The sequence below is a fragment of the Sus scrofa genome, chromosome 13 (genome assembly GCF_054392235.1).
Source record: "Sus scrofa isolate SSC_HxYL_T2T_F1_AM1 chromosome 13, Sscrofa_HxYL_maternal_Yorkshire_Landrace_v2.0, whole genome shotgun sequence".
NCBI classification, from domain to species: Eukaryota; Metazoa; Chordata; class Mammalia; order Artiodactyla; family Suidae; genus Sus; species Sus scrofa.
In genome coordinates, this window is record NC_139395.1 from 97,051,454 (window position 1) to 97,070,941 (window position 19,488).

Below are 19,488 nucleotides of genomic sequence, written 5' to 3' on the forward strand. Positions count from 1 at the left end.
TAATTTAAAAAATGTTTGCTTATTTTTATTTACTAAAAAGCAAAATGCATTGGTAGTAGAAACTTAAAAAATCTAGATGAACAAAAAGAAAACATTTTTAAATCCTACCAACTGAAGATAATGTCATATCAGTGTTTTGGTAGATGGCCTTGTAGTAATCTTACGTAGTAATAAATAGAGTGTGTTTTCTTTTTACAAATTCGCATTGTATTACACACCCTATTTTGTGACTTGTTTCTTTTACTAAGTATCAGGTACATATTTCTATGGTAAAGCATATAATGAAGTAGCATTTATAGTTTAGAAATTATAGTTTCCTTAATTTAATTCATAATGCTTTTTAATTTTAATGTTCCACCCTAATGGCATGTGTCTTGTGTCTGCTTGTTCTGTCCCTACTCTTTTCTTGACCAGTTTAAAACATAATTATATTACTGTGGAGTAACACCAAAGGAATGTTCAGTTTAACTACCAGTGGGAGTGATGAGCATACTCAGTAGGTTCTGACTCAATGATAATGATTCCTGGTAGAACCCCATTAAATATTTTTTTATTTCTAGTCTTTTCTTGGTATGTGCTATCATTTTTAGTTGTGAATAAAATTATACTTTTTTTCTACTCTATAGTAACAGTCTTTTTATCATTTTAAAAGTAGAGTAGGAGTTCGTACTATAGCTCAGTGGGCTAAGAATCTGACTGCAGCAGGAGGTGTGGGTTCACTTCCTGACCCAGCGTGGTGAGTTAAAGGATCCATCCACTCTGCCGCAGTGTAGGTAGTAACTCTGGCTCAGATTCAGTCCCTGGCCCAGGAACTTCCATAAGTCGTGGGTGCAGCCATAAAAACAAACAAATAAATAAAAGTAGAGTAGAGCCTAGGCATCCCTTGAGAAGCATTTGGGAGTACCTGTTAACATACAGTTTCTACCATAAAATACATACATAACTGCTTTGAGATGTAAATGTTGGTGCAGTTGGCTAGGCTCACTAACTAGTCAAGTGATGCAGGTGCTGGTGTGACAGCAATCATGGATTCAGAATTACAGTTGAGCAATATTATAAATTACTACATATCATGGACCTTCTCAGGATCACTCTTGAGAATGCAAGGGGCTGGGAATATTAAATGCTCACTAATGAAAAACCTATTTTTTAAATTGTATATGACTAAATAAAATATTCGTGCCTAGATCTTTAGTGGAAGGTTTGCTAGATATAGTTCCAGTTCCACCTAACTGCTAATTTTATGACAACTGATGCCTTTGCTTTTTAGAGCTTAGCTTTCTCGTGCAGACTTCTGTGTTGTGATCCATCCATGTTTATTGCTCATCTCTCTAACCTTTAACTTTGTAGTTAGTGGACCTCAGCATCAGTCTTGTATAAAATTCCTGCTTAAAATTAGGCTGATTGAGGTTAGATTTCTCTGTATGTCTAAAAGGGATTCTTCCAAAGAGCAATGGTGACTAGATAATAAACTTTCCTACCGCTAATGAATTTCCTACCTCTGAATTACTTAAGTTGTTAGTCCCTAGACATCATACCCCTGAAATCTCCACTTGGCAATATGGGAATTTGTCTTGTCAGCTGGGTGAAGATAATCCAGCATTGATTCTTAACCAGTTTAGGATTGCTTATCACCAGTGGCAGGTTAGAAATATCAAGCTCTAGAACGTATTGTTCCTAACCCTTTGTTTCTTGAGAAGTTGATAGTTTGAGGAGTTCCCATTCTGGCTCAGGAGTAATGAATCCAACTAGTATCTGTGAAGATGTGGGTTCAACTCCTGGCCTTGCTCAGTGGATGAAGGATCTGGTGTTGTCGTGAGCTGTGGTATAGGTCTCAGATGTGGCTTGGATCTCACATTGCTGTGGCTGTGGCGTAGGTCGGCAGCTGCAGCTTTTATTTGACCCCTAGCCTGGGAACTTCCATATGCCACAAGTGGGGCCTTAAAAAGAGGGGGAAAAAAAAAAAAGAAAGAAAGAAAAAAAGAAATTGATAGTTTGCTTTAAACTTACACTACTGAATTTTTGAAAAAATCATTTATTAATGCCTGTTTAAGAAAATACTCCTTTATTTTCATTTTTAGTATCCCATTTTCCCATCATTGCTCTTGGCTGTATAGTGTATTGTCTCCTCAACTAGATTACAAGTTCCTTTTTGTTTTGTTTTGTTTTTTTGGCTGTGCTGCCCATGGCATGCAGAAGTTCCCAGGCCAGGGATGAAAATCCACGTCTCAGCAATGACCTGAACCACACTGGTGACAGGGCTGGATCCTTAACTTGCTGAGCCACCAGGGAATTCCTGCAAGTTCTTATAAGCAGTGACTGTCTGTGTTTTGTACTTCTGTGGATTCCTACCCATTCCCACAGTGCCTCTTAGAATGTAACAGATATTCCATAACTCTTGCATTATTTGAAAAAAGTGTTGACAAATAGAATCTTACTAGATTCAACTTAGTTTTAGTTTTATTGTTTCAGAATTATATGATTTCTCTGTCTTTCAATGATACTGCCTCTATACTTATTGATTATCTTTTCTGGAAAAAGCATTCTACATCTTGTAATTTGCTGAATTCAGACTTTCCTAAAACATAAGTATTGTCTTTCTTTTCACTCCATGATAATTGAGATAAATAAATATTTGTTGAACAGGGCAAAACATTCTAGATTTGAATATGATGTTTGATATAGGCAGTTGACTGCTTATTTTTCAGATTTTGATCTACATTTTTGATTAGTAGTCATTTAACAAGTACTTAATGTGAACAAAGCCATGTGCTAAGGATTACTACTATTTAGTTAGTGGATAACTAAATATTATGGCTGTCATTTGAAAAAGTACATACCTTTAATTAATATTTTGTCAGTAAAATAGATTCTCATATTGTGTTCTTTTTTGGTTATAGGGTAAAGTTCACCTTGAATTAAAACTGAATGAACTTATAACAGAAAATGGAACTGTGTGCCAGCAGCTTGTTGTACAGTAAGCATATTCCTTTTATCAAAATCAGCTAGAAATAATTCTCTATTTTGTATTTTTTGAATCTTAAGCCAGCTCCTTATTTTAAATACATAAGAAATGAACTCTGCTATGCCATTCCTTTATTAAGTTGATTTCCATTTTATTTTCTCACATCTAGCCTACCCAGGTTACATATGTCATTAAGTCATTAACCACATGTGTTAAATGATGGATATTTTGTTGTTCTAGAATCACAGATAAATGTGTCCAACTCCCTAGCAGGAAGGAGTTGGAAAGGCTTCCTAGTAGAGGGCTTCTGGAAACTCTGATAGATGCAATACAGCAGAGCATAAGGGAGGTTGGGGCTAAAACTAAATGTGTGCCTTGACATTACCAGTATTGATTCTCACCTGCTTTGAATTCCTTTTTTCCTCTTTTGCTCCCGACTTATTTTTTTATCACCCAGAGGCTAATCTTGTAGTGTTGTACATTTGAAATAGTTAGTTGGATTGATTTGGCATGTTGCCTTTAGTTTAATGTTGTTTTCCCCCATTCCTGTTGGTTTGCTTTTATTTTTCGAATATGTATCATATCAGGATGACTTCAAAAGTCAGCACTATACCAAAAGGCCTTACTTAGAGATGCATTCATTCCTCTCTCCCTATATCCAGCTCTAGGCAACCATGATCTGAATTCTGTCCATATAGTTTTTGCCTTTTCCAAAATATCATATGAACACATTTGTATAACATTTAATCTCTTGTGTCTTTTACTTAGTATAATGCTTTTTGAGATTCACTTATATTAATATTTCAGGAATTCCCGTCGTGGCGCAGAGAAACTGAATCAAACTAGGAACCATGAGGTTGTGGGTTCAATCCCTGGCCTCGCTCAGTGGGTTAAGGATCTAGCTGTGGTGAGATGAGCTGTGGTGTAAGTCGCAGACGCAGCTCAGATCTGGCGTTGCTGTGGCTCTGGCATAGGCCGGCAGCAACAGCTCTGATTGGACCCCTAGCCTGGGAACCTCCATGTGCCACAGGTGTGTCCCTGAAAAAAAAAAAAATTTCAGTAGTTCATCCTTTTTTAGATATTTCTTGTCATAACTTGGTAGATGCTGTCGTTCTTGCTTTACAGATGACAAAAAATTGGTTAAATAAGCCCATGTTCATATAGGGAGAGTAGAGCCTGGATATGAACTTTGATAGTTTGATTTTTTCTTTTCTTTTTTTACCTTTGAGATAATCATAGATTTAGAGGAAATTGCAAAGTGCAGAGAGATCCTCTGTACCCCGTGAATTTTCTCTCTTTTCCTTTTGAGATTCCAGTGGCATGAATATTAGGTCTGTTATTATCCCACACATCCCTGAGGCTCTGCCCCTTTTTTTCCATCTCGGTCTGTTTTCCCTTTGTTGTTCATATTGGGTTATTTCTATTGTTCTGTCTTCAAGCTCACTGATTCTTTCCTCTGATGTATACATTCTACTGATAAGCTCATGAATTGAGTTATTTTTATTTTGGTTATGACATTGTTCTAAAATTTCCATTTGGTTCTTCTTTATAGCTTTTTTTTTTTTTTTTTGAGACTTACTACTTTTTTGCCCAAACTTTCTGTTTTTTCATTTATTTCAGATGTGTTCATAATTGCTTATTAAATCATTTTTACAATAGCTGCTTTCACATTTTTTGTTACATAAGTCCAACATCCATATTATCTCAGTGTTATCATCTCCTGATTGTCTTTTTTCATTTAAGTTGGAGATGGATTTTTTTTTTTCCTGTAGTGAATGGTTTTCAGTTCTATCCTGGACATTTTGGGTATTATGTTATGAGACTCTGGATCTTATTAAAATCTTCTGTTTTAGCCAGGCTTCTCTGACACTCCACTGGTGGGGAAAGAAGAGACCCTATTCATTACTGTCAGAGATAGAAGTCCAGGTCCTTGACTCAGCTGGCATTGATACCTCCCTGGGGGAAGAATGAAAAGAATTCCTGTTACTGCTCAATGAAAGTGGTAGTTCAGGCTCCTCTTCGTTCCTTCCTGTTACCACTCTGGCTGGGATGAGGAGGACAGTGTTCAGTGTGGCCTCCACTGATACTCTGGTTGGGAGGAGTTAGTTATCCCTAGAAAGTGGTGAAAGTCTTCCTTCCCACTCAGCCTTGTCTGACACCACTCTGGCATGCAGAGGGGGCTGCCTCATCGTTACTAGGTGGTGATGGAAATCCAGGCTCCCCATGTAGTCTCCGCTGACACCATGGGAAGAAGGAGGTTATTACAACTTGTCCAAGATAGAAGTTCAGGCTTTCCCCTTAACTTTTGGCCTCTGTTAATGGGGTTGAGGGTAGAGCCACAGTGTTTCTCATGGTGTTTGATTGGAGTAGGTGGTTACTGTCTTAAAATTGTTTCTGTCTTGCTAAGCTGCCCTGTTCCTGTTCCTTTGGCATGAGAAAGCTGGCTCTTCTTAGGGTATTTTTTGTCCATGTTCATTGGTGTTTCTGGGTTGGTGGTTTCTCTAGCACTCGGTCTGAGATACGTAAAGTGTAAGAAAGCCCAGGGAATTCACTGCTTCGCTTTTCCCTGGGTCCCAAGTTCTCTAATTGGCTTGCCTTCTTCAACCTTTCAATTTTCTTATGTTTATTTTATATGTAGCATCCAGGGTTTTTAGCTATACTTAATGGGAAGAAGAGGGAGATAGGTATCTACTCTATCTTGTCCTTGAACTGGAGACCAGATCATTTCTTTTTATTCACGAATAGTATTCCTTTGTATGGAATTTGTTTATCCATTCACCAGTTGATGGACATTTGAATTGCTTCCAGTTTGAGGCTGTTAAAAGAAAACTGCTATAAATGTTCACAAACAGGTCTATATGTGGACATATGCTGGTCTGCATTCTTTTTGTCCTTCTCTTTTTCACCTAAGCTTCTGTTGACCATATTCACTGTCCATACTCACAGCAACAGAGTTCCAGTAGTAGCTTTGTGGACTTTATTGCTGATTTCTCAACTTTTGGGGTATTGTGAAGTTTGTGGTAATCTCTGTCTTTTAGTAATGCTGAAAGCATGATTTTATGTATTATTTTCTTTGTGTTCCTTGCTAAACTTACAGTTTTGGGGAGTAATGTGTGGAAAGGCTCATATCCCAGCAGTTTCTATTATCCTCCAGACCTGGAAGCTCCCCTCTGCAGCATTTCTTGAACTTCAATAAGATCCACTGATCTTTACCACACTCTTACCTGCTCCTGTTTTTATTTCCCTCTAGGTTATTTTCCATGATCTGTCACTGTAGTCATTTTCTTAGAGGTTCCCTAAACTACCCTGCTCTTCTCTTCATCTCTTTTATATTTATATTCCTTTTATATGAATGAACTCAACCTCTTCCTCTGTGTTCAGTGTGTGCCTGAATATTGCTGGAGGAAATCACATAGATTGATTTTATTTTAAATTTGTGGTCACAAACCTCATGTGGTTAGTTACCACTACCCTAGAGTTTTACTGTGCTTCTCTAATACACCTATGAGATTCTCCATCACTGTGGACTGTAAATTGGTCACATCTTCATGAATCTAAATCTGCAAGCCTGTATGGCCATCCATGTTTTTGTCCTTATATGTTGTAGTAGAGGAGGCGCCCCTTCTCTTTTGGGGAGTGAATTCTTCATCTGAACTCTGGATTCTGTTTCCGCTACACATGGACTTTGCTCCTTCAGTTATCCATTCTTCTGTCTCATCGGCTTTACCTGCTCTTTAGATTGTTCTCACCAGGATATAAACATGTTCTAGGATTTCCCTTTCTAAGAGGCACACCTTCACAGACCTCACCTCTGGCCTGCTCCCCAAGCTACCATCCCCATTTCCCTGCTCTCCTTTCAAGGCAGGCTTCCCAAAGTAACATTGTCTAATAGATATAAGTGTGTGTGTGTATACTGTTTAAGGAGAAGGCCTGGAAGCAGTGTCATCTTAGTAGCAATGAGTGTACTGAGCACCCGTATCTTGATTTCTAAATAGCATTCTCCAGTCAGCCCTGTGCACTAGTCTTTTCTGTGATGACGAAAATGCTTTGTTTTAACAGTCCAGTGTGATAGCCACTGTGTGTCCTGTTGAAAACTTGAAATATGACTAGAACAACTAAATAAATTTTAAATTTTATCTAATTTTAATTAATTAAAATTTAAATAGCCACATGTGACTAATAGCTACAGTATTCAAGCTATTCCAGTAAAAAGAACCTGGACAAATTTTTTTCATTTTAGCCATCCCACAGCATATGTAGTTCCTGGGCCAGGGATCAGATTCGATCCGCAGTGCTAGAACCCTAACCCACTCTGCAGGTTAGGGATCAAACCTGTGTCTCAGGGCTCCCAAGACACTACTGGTCCTGTTATACCACAGTGGAAACTCCCGGACTTTTTTGTAAAGTAGTGGCTAATTTCAGGTTCGGGGCAGAGAAAACGTAAGATGATTCTGGAGCATCAGTGGAGTAAAAAAAGTAAGGAATTGCTTAAAAAATAATGAGAGTATGTAGAAAGAATGTTGAAGTCAATATGAAAGAGCTCCAAATAACCAAATCTGGGACAATGTGAGCATCAAAATAAATAATGATAATAATGAATTAAAACCTGTAAAATAAAATAAATATCCATGAGCCACTGCTGATTTAACAATTAAATAAATACACAGAAGAGAAAGGATTACCTTTCCTTATAGTAGAATTCTAATTGATGAATGTAGGATAAATGATGGAAATAGCAAAATCACCACTAGAAGACAGTACAGTGATCATTAGTGCAGGGACACTTCATCTATAGATGCTAAATAAATATAATGACAAATAACATATTTGCATAGCCTCATGGTATTAACTCCATAAGATGTCTGATAAGTACCACCTTCACTGAGTGATCAAAGTTAATGTCATTAGCACATTCAGTACCTCTTGGTAAATTGCATTGAGAAGGACACAGAGATGCATAACTTCAATCTAATCATGAGCAAATATCAGACAATTTCAATTTAAGGAATATTCTGCACAGTAATACTACTGGTAAGATCATGGGGCAAGGAAGGAAAACTGAAGAATTATTTTAGGATGGAGGAGACTAGGAAGACATGACAACTAAATACAATTCGAGGAGTCCCCGCTGTGGTGCAGTGGGTTAGAAATCTGATTCAACAGCTTGGGTTGCTTGGGAATCAGATGGTACGCATTTGATTCCCAGCCCCATGCTAAGGGTTAAAGGATTTGGTATAGCTGCAGTTGTGGCATAGTTTGCAGCTGCGGCTTGTATTCAGTCTCCGGCCTGGGAATTTCCATGTATTGCAGGTATAGCCTTTTAAATTAAAAATTTTTTTAAAAAAGGAATTTCCATCATGGCTCAGTACTTAACAAACCAGACTAGTATCCATGAGGATGCAGGTTCAATACCTGGCCTTGCTCAGTGGGTTAAAGATCCGGCCTTGCCATAAGCTGTGATAGGTCACAGAGGAAGCTCAGATCCTGCATTGCTGTGGCTATGGTGTAGGCCAGCAGCTACAGCTCTGATTCGACCCCTAGCCTGGGAACCTCCATATGCTGTGGGTGAGGCCCTAAAAAGAAAACAAAAAAAAAAAAAAAAAAAAAAAAAGTGCAGTTTGAGATCCCACACTGCACCATGACCAGAGAAAGGATATTAGTGAAATTTAAGTAAGATTTGTAGATTAGTTAATATTATTACTAACTAACATCATATCAATATTAGTTTCCTGTTTCTATAATTCTATTTTGGTTTCACAAAATTTTAATACTGAGTGATGGGTATACAGGAACTCCATATATTCTTTGCACTGCTTTTTGAGAGTCAGAAATCATTTCAAAATAAAAGGTTAAGAAAAATTATCTACACCTTGTGCATTCAACCCAGATCTTCTTCCTGTGAGCTCCACTCTCATATGTCCACCTGCCTTTTTGGTACCTCTACTTTGATATCTAATAACATTGCACGTTTAACACATTTAAAACTGCACTGTTGTTTCTTATATTCCTTAGCAAATGGTGTTGCCATCTACCTAATTGCTCAAGCCTAAAGTCTGAGAGTCATTTCAAATCTTTTCTCCGCTCTCTCCCCACACATTGAATCCAATTCTTACTGGTTCTATAAAAGTATTTCTTGAATTTTCTAATTTTTAATAGTATCTATTGATATCTCATTTCAGACCATTTATTTCTTGTTTTCTTTTTTTCTTTGTCTTTTTGCCTTTTCTTGGGCCATTCTGCGGCATATGGAGGTTCCCAGACTAGGGGTCGAATTAGAGCTATAGCTGCTGCTGGCCTACACCAGAGCCACAGCAACGTGGGATCCGAGCTGCGTCTGCAACCTACACCACAGCTCACAGCAATGCTGGATCCTTAACCCACTGAGCAAGGCCAGGGATAGAACCTGCAACCTCATGGTTCCTAGTCGGATTCGTTTCCACTGTGCCATTACGGGAACTCCTCTTGCTTTCTTTTTTGCTTACTTTCTTGCTTTCGTTCTTGCTTTTTAGGGCCGTACCTGTGACGTGGAAGTTCCCTGGGCTGGTGGGGGGTCAAATTGGAGCTGCAGCTGCCGGCTTATGCCACAGCCACAGCATCATGGGATCTGAGCTGCATCTGTGACCTACACCACAGCTCACAACAACGCTGGATCCTTAACCCACTGAGCAAGGCCAGGGATTGAACCCGTATCCCCATGTATACTAGTTCGGTTTGTTACTGCTGAGCCGCAGTGACAGGAACTCCTCAAACCATTTCTTACCTTGACTATTTCAATAATCTTTTAGCTGGTCTTCCACTTTGCAATCCATTCTCTTTGTAAGTAGCCCAAGTCAGTCTTTTGAAACATAAATTAGATCATGTCAGTCCCCAGCTCAAACAGTGATTTCGCAGTGCATTTAGAATAAAATCCAAGCTTCTTTATCATGGCCCATAAGATCTAGCAACCCTACCTGCCTCTTTGATTTCATTTTGTGGCTGTCTTCCTCTTATTCATAACACTTGCTGATCTTCTCTCAGTTCTTCAAATATGACATTACTATGCCAGCTCAGAGATCTACATCTGCTTTTCCTTTTGCCTAGAATGACTTTATGTCATTTTCTTCCAGCTGGTCCATTCTCATCCTTTAAGTTTCAACATAAATATCACTTATTCCAAAATAGAATACCCTATTCTTTTTCTTCCATAGCACTTATCACTATTTGTAATTATTATTATTTTTGGTTTATTACTTGTCATTTCTTTCTTCAAATACACTCTAAGCTCCATGAAGGCAGGGACTGTGTTTGTCTTATTCATCTCATGACCCTAGCACCTGACACTTAACAGGCACTAAATACATCTTTAAAATAACTAAATGAAAAAAGATAACATTTGTCTTCTTAAAGGATGAACAGAAAGTAGCTAGCCTAGAAGTGAGTTTTTTTTTTTCCCCCAGAAGGAAAGAATAATATAAGCAAAAATAGGGAAGCAGGAAACAGCATGGTGTTTGTGTGTCTGTGTGTGTGTATAATTAAAAGCAGTTTGGTTTGAATTTTGAGTCAAAGATTGGTCAGTAATTGGTGAAATATGCTGGAGCTAGACCTTAGAGGCCCTGTGTATCACATGAACTTTAAAAGACTTACACATGGGCTGGTGGAAATATTGGAAGATTTTAGACAATAGAGTATGGACAGATTTGCATTTTAGAAAGATTAGACTTGTCATAGCAGTAAGTATAGAAACTGGGAGGTGAATTTGAAGGGTGTTAGTGTGATCCAAGTGAGAGGTGATAGATTCTGTGCCAGAGCAATAGTTGCAGATAAGAGAAAAGAGGCTAGAGGAAGAAATATTAATGAGTAGAATCACTACAGCTTACTGATTGATTAGATAAGAAAGCTAGGAAGAAGGAGGCACTTAAGTGGGTCCAAGATTTCTAGGTTGTGTTACTGAGTGGTGGGGGTATGTACAATGAAGAAAAAAATACTAGAGGAGGAGCTGCTTTAATAAGAGATGGTAATGAGTTGAGTTTTAGCTGCTTTTAAACATCTTAGGTAGGGATTTCCATCAGGCATTTAGATATTAAAATCTTAAATCCTGTGGTGACCTCTCATATAGAAATATATGACTGATGATAGTTGTGGCCATAAGAATAGATGTGATACATAGAAGTAGGCTTAATGGAGGTTATGTAGCACAAAGAGAGCAGTTGACTGAGAGCAAATCCAGCACTAAAGGGAGAAAAACATGTGAGAAAAACATGAAGGAGACAGGTGATGTGAGGGAAGTTAGGAGAGTGAAGGTCAAGGAAACCAAGAGAGGAGAGGATTTCAAGATGAGAATGGTCAGAAATATTGCCTGCAGCCCAAAAATCCAAGAGAAGAGCTGAGCTGTGAAGTACATGGATAGCATTTGACACTTGGGGGACCTTAATGAGGAGGTTTCCATAGAATGACAAATGTAGAGAAAACTAAATTTCAGTAGGGCAAGGAGTGAAAGGGAGGTCAAGAAATTTGGAGACAAACAGAATAATTAGATAGGCACAGAGTAACATGAATTCCAGGCAGTGATTTTTATGTTAGAGAAATGAGCTAAAGAAAAGAACCTCAGGAGAGAGAAAAAGTTGAGACAAATTGAATATATGGTTGTTGCTAGTATTTAGAAATTTTAAAAATTGTTTTGATCCTGCAGCCTTTTTACATGCACATATTAGTTCTAGCTTTTAAAAAATAGATTCCATTGGATTTTGTAAACAGACAGTTGTGTCATCTGTGAATAGACAGTTTTACTTCTTCCTTTTCAGTCTGGCTACCTTTTATTTCTGTTTCTTGCCTTATTGCTCTGGTCAGAACCTCTAGTACAACGTTGAATAGAAGTTGTGAGAGCAAACATCCTTGTCTTACTCTTTACCGTAGGGTTTTTTATCATTAAGTAGAGTGTTAGATGCCCTTAATCAGGCTGAAAATGTTCCTCTTTGTTTCTGACTTGCTAAGAATTTTTATCAGGGATGAATATTCAAATGACCCTATGCTTTTTCTGTTTTCATCTGTCAGTATGGTGAATTTTGTTGATTGATTTTTGAATGTTCAGTCAACATCCACTTGGTCATGTTGTATTAATATTGTTATGTATTGCTGACTTTGATTTGTTGAAATTTTGTTAAAGATTTTTTGCATCTAAATTCATGAAGGATATTGGTTCTTGTAATGTTCGTGGTTTTGGAATCAGGGTATTCATAGCCTCCTTGAATGAATTAGCAAGTATTTTCTCCTCTTTGATTTTCAGAGTTTTTATAGAATTGATGTAATTTATTTTTTACATGATTACTATAAGAATTCACCAGTTAAGCCATTCTGGGCCTGGAGTGTTTTTCTTTTGATTATCTTTTGTTGGAAAGGTTTTTAAACAAGAATTCAATTCCTTTACTAGATACATAGCTGTTCCAAAAAATTTTTTTAAGTTTTGGTTGTTTGTCTCTTTCAAAGAATTTGACCATTTAATCTAAGTTGTTCAAATCTTTGTTTAAAGTTGTTCATTTATTCCTTTTTATCTCGTTAATATCTATCACGTTACTTACTTCTAATGTTAGTAATTTGTATCCTCATTCTTTTTTTTCCTAATCAGTATATCTAGAAGCTTATCAGTTTTAAGGATCTTTTTTAATGGCTTTTGATTTTATTTTATTATATATATAGTTTTCTATTTTACTGATTTTCTCTTTTATTATTTCTGTTTACTTTGGGTTTAATTTGCTCTTCTTTTTAAAGTTTCTTATTCTTGAGGCTGAAGTCAGTAATTGGAAATCTTCTTTCTTAATGTTGGTGTTAGTGCTAGCAATTTTCTTCTAAGTACTACTTTAGCTGAATCCCACAGATTTTGATGTACTGAGTTTTCATTTTCATTCATTTCAAAATACTTCATAATTTTTCTTTTGCTTTATTATTTGACTCAGGGGTTAATTAGAGGTAAGTTATTTTGTTTCCAAATATTTGAGGATTTTCCAAACATCTTTTTGTTGATAATTTCTAATTTAATTCCACTGTTGTCAACATATTTTGTATGATCTGAATGCTTTTAAATTTACCAAGACTTGTTTTTTGTCCTCCCAATATAGTTTATCTTGGTACACTTGAAAAGAGCATTTTCTGCTTTTGGTGGATACATTGTTTTTAATAAATGTTAATTATGTCAGTTTTGTTGACAGTATTATTTAAACTTTCGTTCTTAATTGCTTTATTGCCAGCTTTTTATGGATTTGTCCATTTCCCCCTGCGGTTCTGAGTTTTTGCTTCATTTGTTTTTCAGCTCTGATATAGGAACTTAATTTTTAGGATTTTTTTTTTAATGTGCTCTTGATAAAATTGAGCCCATTAATATAAAATAACCCTCTTCATTCTAATATTAGCAGTGTTCTTTGTTGCAAAATCTACTTCCCTCTGCTATATAGTAGGTCCTTGTTACCCATCTATTTTATATACAGTAGTTTGTATGTTAGTCCCAACCCCTAATTTATACCCACAACTCCATGTTTCCTCTTTGGTAACCATAAGTTTGGTTTCAAAGTCTTTGAGTCTGTTTCTGTTTTGTAAGTTCCTTTGTATCATTTTTATTAGATTCCGCATATTAGCAATCTCTTAGGATTTTTGTCTTTGTCTCACTTCACTTAGTATGATAATTTCTAGGTCCATCCATTATTTCATTCTTTTTATGGCTGAGCAATGCAAGATTTTAAATTTAACTTTGATTTTATACTTGTACCTCTTTCTCTTACATTGAAAATCTTAATCCCTAACATTATGTAAATACTTAACATATTTATTTACATCATCTTATACATATTATTTACATTATTTAAGATATAGAAAATACTAATCCTATCAGCTGTCTTTTCTGGATCTGTTACTATTGATTTGTTTTTCTTTTTCATCATAGGTCATGTTTTCTTGATTCTTTGTGTTCCTGGTTGTTCGCTGTTGTGAAGAAATTGTGAAGTTGCAGGATATTTTTGTATTGCTACTAATATACTTGAAGACTCAGTTTAGTTACTTGGAAACAATTTGATTCATTTGTGGTTTGTTTTAAGCTTTGTTAGATGGAACAAGAGCAGCCTTTAGTCTAGAGCTAATATTTTCCCACTGCTGAGGCAGTACCCATGAATTAACAGCTTTTCTGCTGTGGCCCGTGAGTTATCTTGCTAGCCATTTATGAGCTTTAGGCATTGTTTGTCTGCTCTTTTCTAATGGTTCTTTCCACAGCCTCAGATCGTTTCCTCACATGTATATACTCCATTGGGGGACTTTTGTAGCTCTCTGGAGGTTTCTTTCTCTGTGTTCAGCTTTCTTTTCTTCTTCCAGTCATCTGCCCTGGGATCTCTAGTCTAGTTCTTCACTGCCAGCTCTCTTCTCTCAAGGAGACCTTCTAGCAATAGGCTAGGACAGTTGGCGGGCTCACCTCGTTTGTTTCCCACTAAGAGATCTCTGTCCTGTGCTGCTGATTTTATCCATTTAAAAAAAAAAAATTGTTTGAGGTAGGAAGGTAAATCTGTTTCCTGTTACTCCCTGTGCTATGTACTCTTAAAGAATTAGAGTAGAAGTTAATAGGTCTTTTAGTTTAAAAAAAAATCCAAGGAAGAGATAAGATCATTCTGTACTATGAACAAGTTTGGACTAAATTTATTTTCCTTTGTAATTTCCAGAAAATGTGTCAATATAAAATGCTCTGTATGTCATATATAAATAAAGTACAAGATAATTTAGTGTACTAAATTGATCATTTGGTAGTCTCAGTACTTTTGGATTTTTGGATTTGGGGCATTGTTTTTGGTTTTTTTGGGGGGGTCATTAGTATTCTTAGAGAAGTCTTTTTGTATACTGAACAGTGTTTTTTCAGTATTTTTATACTTCATAAAATTATAGTGAATTTCTTTAAGATTTCTCATAATTAGTGTTTACATGAGAAATTTGTTATTATAAGGAAACTAGTACAATATATTCAGGCACAGTGGGAATGTAGGAGTGCTTTGGACTTCAGAAATGGGGTTAAGAAAGTAGAAGTTGAGTCTTGGTCCACTTCCTATCAGTTGCATTACCTCTTTAGCTTTATGTTGTTACTTTCTCACAAAAACTTTTGAGCCTTACTTTTATCTTTAAATGGCATGATGATACTCTTCTCAGAGGCAGTTGTGAGAATTAGATGCATCCTGTGGAAATAAATAGTAAACTGCAAATACTGTATAAAAATCAGGTATCCTTCTGAGGTTTAGCATGAGAAAAATAAATTTCAAACTGTATACAGTGGGAAAATGTGACTGTATCTAAGCCTCATGTTAATAACCAGAATTGTTATCTTAGCCTGTGCTTTCTTTGGTTAGTTTCAGAAATTTTTAAAATTTGATTTTTGATACCCAATTTAATAGAAATGAGTCATATAATTTCTTTCTTTACTCGGCAGCACACCATTTGCACTTCACCCACATATATTATCTATGGGTTGTGGAAAGAAATTAGGATGTTGCTCAATAGCCCACATCTTTTAACAAAGAATACTTTTAACTAACACTCTTCAGTTTCTTTTAGGCATTAGGAAATGTACACCCTTAGATGCTAAGCTAAATTTGTGAACTCAGTAATTTAGTGAGAAAATTTGAGGTTATTAAGGCAGAGTCTGTGTTCTCTGTAAATACCCATGGAGTGGATGAGATGACCTTGGTTTTTATGGTCTAAAACATTTTCTACAGAATAGTGCAGGAACTGTTACTGAGAGTCAGAGTAAAAGGCTGCAGAACTATGTGAGGCTTGCTCTCTATTTATGAATCAGATTTTAAGTGGAAACCACAGTTGTTTCCTTGTTTCTCATTCATGCTTTAGCAGAGGATATGATGCCACAGATCTGACTTGGTTTGTAGTTTCTCCTTTAAGGTTCACACCGCTTTCTTTTCGTTTTTAGAAGCCACAGCAGTTTTAATGTATTATCAAACCACAGAGTGTACCTTGATGGATGTACCTTGTGTGCTAAATCAGTACTGATTGTGATGGTCTAACCTTATTTTGGAAATACAACATAAGTAAATAAGTGCACACACACATATGTTTGGGGTAGATGGTTAAGGCATACAGCTGTAGACATGTGGAAAACAATTTTAACCTTTTGAATGTATTAATTAGTAATTAAAGATAATGTTTTATGTTGTTTGACTTGAATATAATATGTTGATTTTCCTTTATTGTTTCTTAGCATCAAGGCATGCCATGGGTTGCCTCTCATAAACGGACAAAGCTGTGACCCTTATGCAACAGTTTCTCTAGTGGGCCCTTCTCGGTAATGCTTATTGAATTATTATTAGATTTTTATTGACCTGTTTTTTATCATTAGATTTTTAAGTTTAAGAATTACAAAACTAAGGTTCTAAGAGCACATGCCAAATAGCTATTTAAGACGCAAAAGTAATGAATGCTTTGAAAGAAAATTCTTCAGTTAGTTCTGTTATATACTTGCAAACAACCATCTCCTGTTTTTATAAAAGAAAATGAGTGCCATTTCAAATTTGCCATACTTTTAGGCTGTGGGGAGCAGCCTCAGTTTTATAATAATTAAAGTTTACTTTAAAACATAAACTTGACCTTCTTCATTCATCATCAGCCTTCCTACTTTCAAATGTCTTAGATTTTATTGTAGGTAAGATCCTGTTTTAATAAATGCTAGTTTACAATAGCAAGGAAGTTTCCATATTTTTATCTGGAAAGCAGCTCAGGACTAAAAATACCTTTTCTGCTCATGACATCTGTGTTCTACAGAGAGATTTCCAAGCTGTAGATAAACTGCTAAAGTACCAGAACATGGTGAAGTACTCTGTATCTTTTGATTTAAATTATTTATGATAATTTATGGAAAATCTATAGTACTTTGTAGTATTTTCTATTTTATAATTTCATTATAGTTTCTTTCAGAGTCTGACTAGTCTGAAATTGGTCTACAACTTGAAGGTTTAGAATCAGGAAACAATGAGTATAATGTTCCCTCTACAGAAATACACACACACAGACACTGCTTCTTCCCAACCCCAACCTCTCTATGTATTCTTATTTTGTAGAAAATCACCAGTAAGTCACTTTGAAAAATGTTTTTGTCTCCCCTGTTTATGTAAAGTACTAGCACCATGCCTGATACTTACTAGGTTCTCAAACAATAGTGTCTATTATTATTATAGATGATTTTAAATTTAAAAGCAGATACTCAGTCCTATAACATGCTGTCAGATGGATTTAGTTTTGTATGTTAAAAGTGTTTAATCCAGTGGAGCTGTTTTTGGTTTTTGTTCTTGTATATAAGCTGTACCTGACAAATTCTTTAGTGTAATTATTTAGTAATGTACAGATAGAAACTATCTGGCATATGAATTAGTTTTTAAAAAGTCACCATTGGTTTTGATATTGTACTGTGTGGTATAGGATGTTATCATTGGGGGAGGCTGAGGAAGGGCTACATGGGACTTCCCTGTACATTTCTTTGCATCCTCCTCTGAATCTGCAATTATTTCAAAATAAAAAGTTGTTTTTAAAAAGCCACATTATAGCCGAATCCCAAGAAGTAAACTGAGTTAAGAATGCTTTTCGTGTTCCTTGGGCATTTTTCAGCATAGATAAAGGTACTCTGAATTTCATTGTCTTCCTTTTACCATTTATTTTAAGTTGCTTATGTAATGGAATGTGTTATTTAAAAACCCTTGAAGTAAACTTGGCAGTATAGCTGTGGCAAGAATAATAAAATCTTGGCATACATCAGATATACAAAACTTGTATTCTTTGGTTTAAGTGTTTAGAGCACTCAGGTTATTTTTTTCCTCAAGTAATATTGAAAGCTACAGTCTTCCCTGAGTCGTCTTAACAGTTAAACAGAGGTCAGCTCCCTGGTTGGAAATAGCATGTTTTATAATTGTGTACTATTAAGTTCTACAAGGTAAAACTCTACCACATTGGAACAGGAATGACCAAAAGAAGACAAAAGTAAAGAAGAAAACAAGCAACCCGCAGTTTAATGAAATCTTTTATTTTGAGGTAACTTTTTGTTTTATTTAAATGTTAACATGAAATATTGAATATTGAATGCTGATTTACTTATTTTTTCAAATTTGGGCCATGGTCATAATTTTATCATCTAATGCAACTAAGCATCTCTTTCCCGAAAGCAATAGAATCATGGTTTAAGACAGCGGAGGCCTAGTGCATAAAACAATGGCAGAGCTCTGATTGATTTCAGGATGGAGAGGTCTAGGACCACATCCACTCTTCACTCATCATCAGTATCACACCCTTTCACATACACTCTCATCTGATCCAGCCTGTCTGCATGTGCAGTGACACTAGGACTCTTCTGCACAATACTCTTTGAAAACCGCTAGTGAAATAAGTACATTATCACTTGGTAGATCTGAGCTCTAGTCCCAGTTGTGTTTGAACAAATCACTACATAGGAGACTCAAATTTCTCATCCTGTGAAAGGAAAATTTTGTAAGAGAAAACAGTAGCAGTCCTTCCTAACTCATAGAGTTTTAATGAGGTTCAAATGTGACGGTTCTTTGAGACTATAAAGTACTGTATGATTAAGGCCTTACTATTAAGTTCTTTTTAGATAAATTGCTTGATGGACACATGCTTGTTTTCATAGAGAACTTGAGCTGCCTTGAAGTTGCTCCAGATATAGGGTTTTTGAGTTCTTTATGTGGAACATTTGTTAAAGAAATCCTTTTTCATATTATTTGAAAACTACAGGAAAAAAACAAAAATAATCAAGTGCTGTATTCTAGATTGTGTTCTAACCATAGAATATGTTGCATTTGAGATTTGACATGTAGGGAAGATTTGAAAAAGTTACGTTTCGTGTTTTTCCTTGTGTGTTTTTCTTTATATTTCAAAGTGAAGAGAGTGAGGGTGCATCTAGCCATGCCTGATTACTGCGCTTTTTTTTTTTTTTTTTTTGCTTTTTAGGGCCCTATCTGTGGCATATGGCAGTGGCAGTTCCCAGGCTAGGGGTCAAATTGGAGCTACAGCTGCCAGCCTGCATCACAGCCATGGCAATGTGGGATCCAAGCTGCATATGCGACCAGTACCACAACTCACAGCAAAGCCGGATCCATGACCCACTCAGTGAGGCCAGGGATCGAACCTACATCCTTATGAATCCTATTTGGATTTGTTTCCTCTGTGGCACAACAGAACTTCTGATTACTGTAATTTAATAAAGGAACACCGCTGAGAATGCCAAAATTGAAGTAGGAAGAATTGTTGGGGGTGGAAGCAAGGGAGAAAGAAAAGCAAAGGAAAATGTACCAATGTGAGACCTTTCCATTTCCTGGCTAAGGACTTACTTAGTTCAGTTGTTCTATATTTTAAAATGGCTGTTACATCTAACCTGGAGAAAACAGAAAAGGGACAACTTGCAGCAGCAAGCAGATGGTCCTCTGAAAGTCAAGGCCTGACCTGTTTGCTATATGCATGCATACCTGTTAGGCCTTGAAACATTCATTCAAAGGGCCCTTTGTTGAGTTGAT

At 36.3% G+C, this 19,488-nt stretch overlaps 1 protein-coding gene across 4 annotated transcripts in view; it reads left to right on the forward strand.

The window, feature by feature from the left end:
* Positions 1-19,488, forward strand: part of RASA2 (RAS p21 protein activator 2) — a 122,281-nt gene that overhangs the window by 52,485 nt on the left and 50,308 nt on the right. For all 4 annotated transcript variants that reach the window (XM_021069544.2, XM_021069545.2, XM_084989877.1 and 1 more), the window contains exons 5-7: positions 2,901-2,977; positions 16,176-16,259; positions 17,923-17,995. In XM_021069544.2, coding sequence (XP_020925203.1) covers positions 2,901-2,977; positions 16,176-16,259; positions 17,923-17,995 — 234 coding nt within the window. The remainder of the gene's footprint in view (positions 1-2,900; positions 2,978-16,175; positions 16,260-17,922; positions 17,996-19,488) is intronic.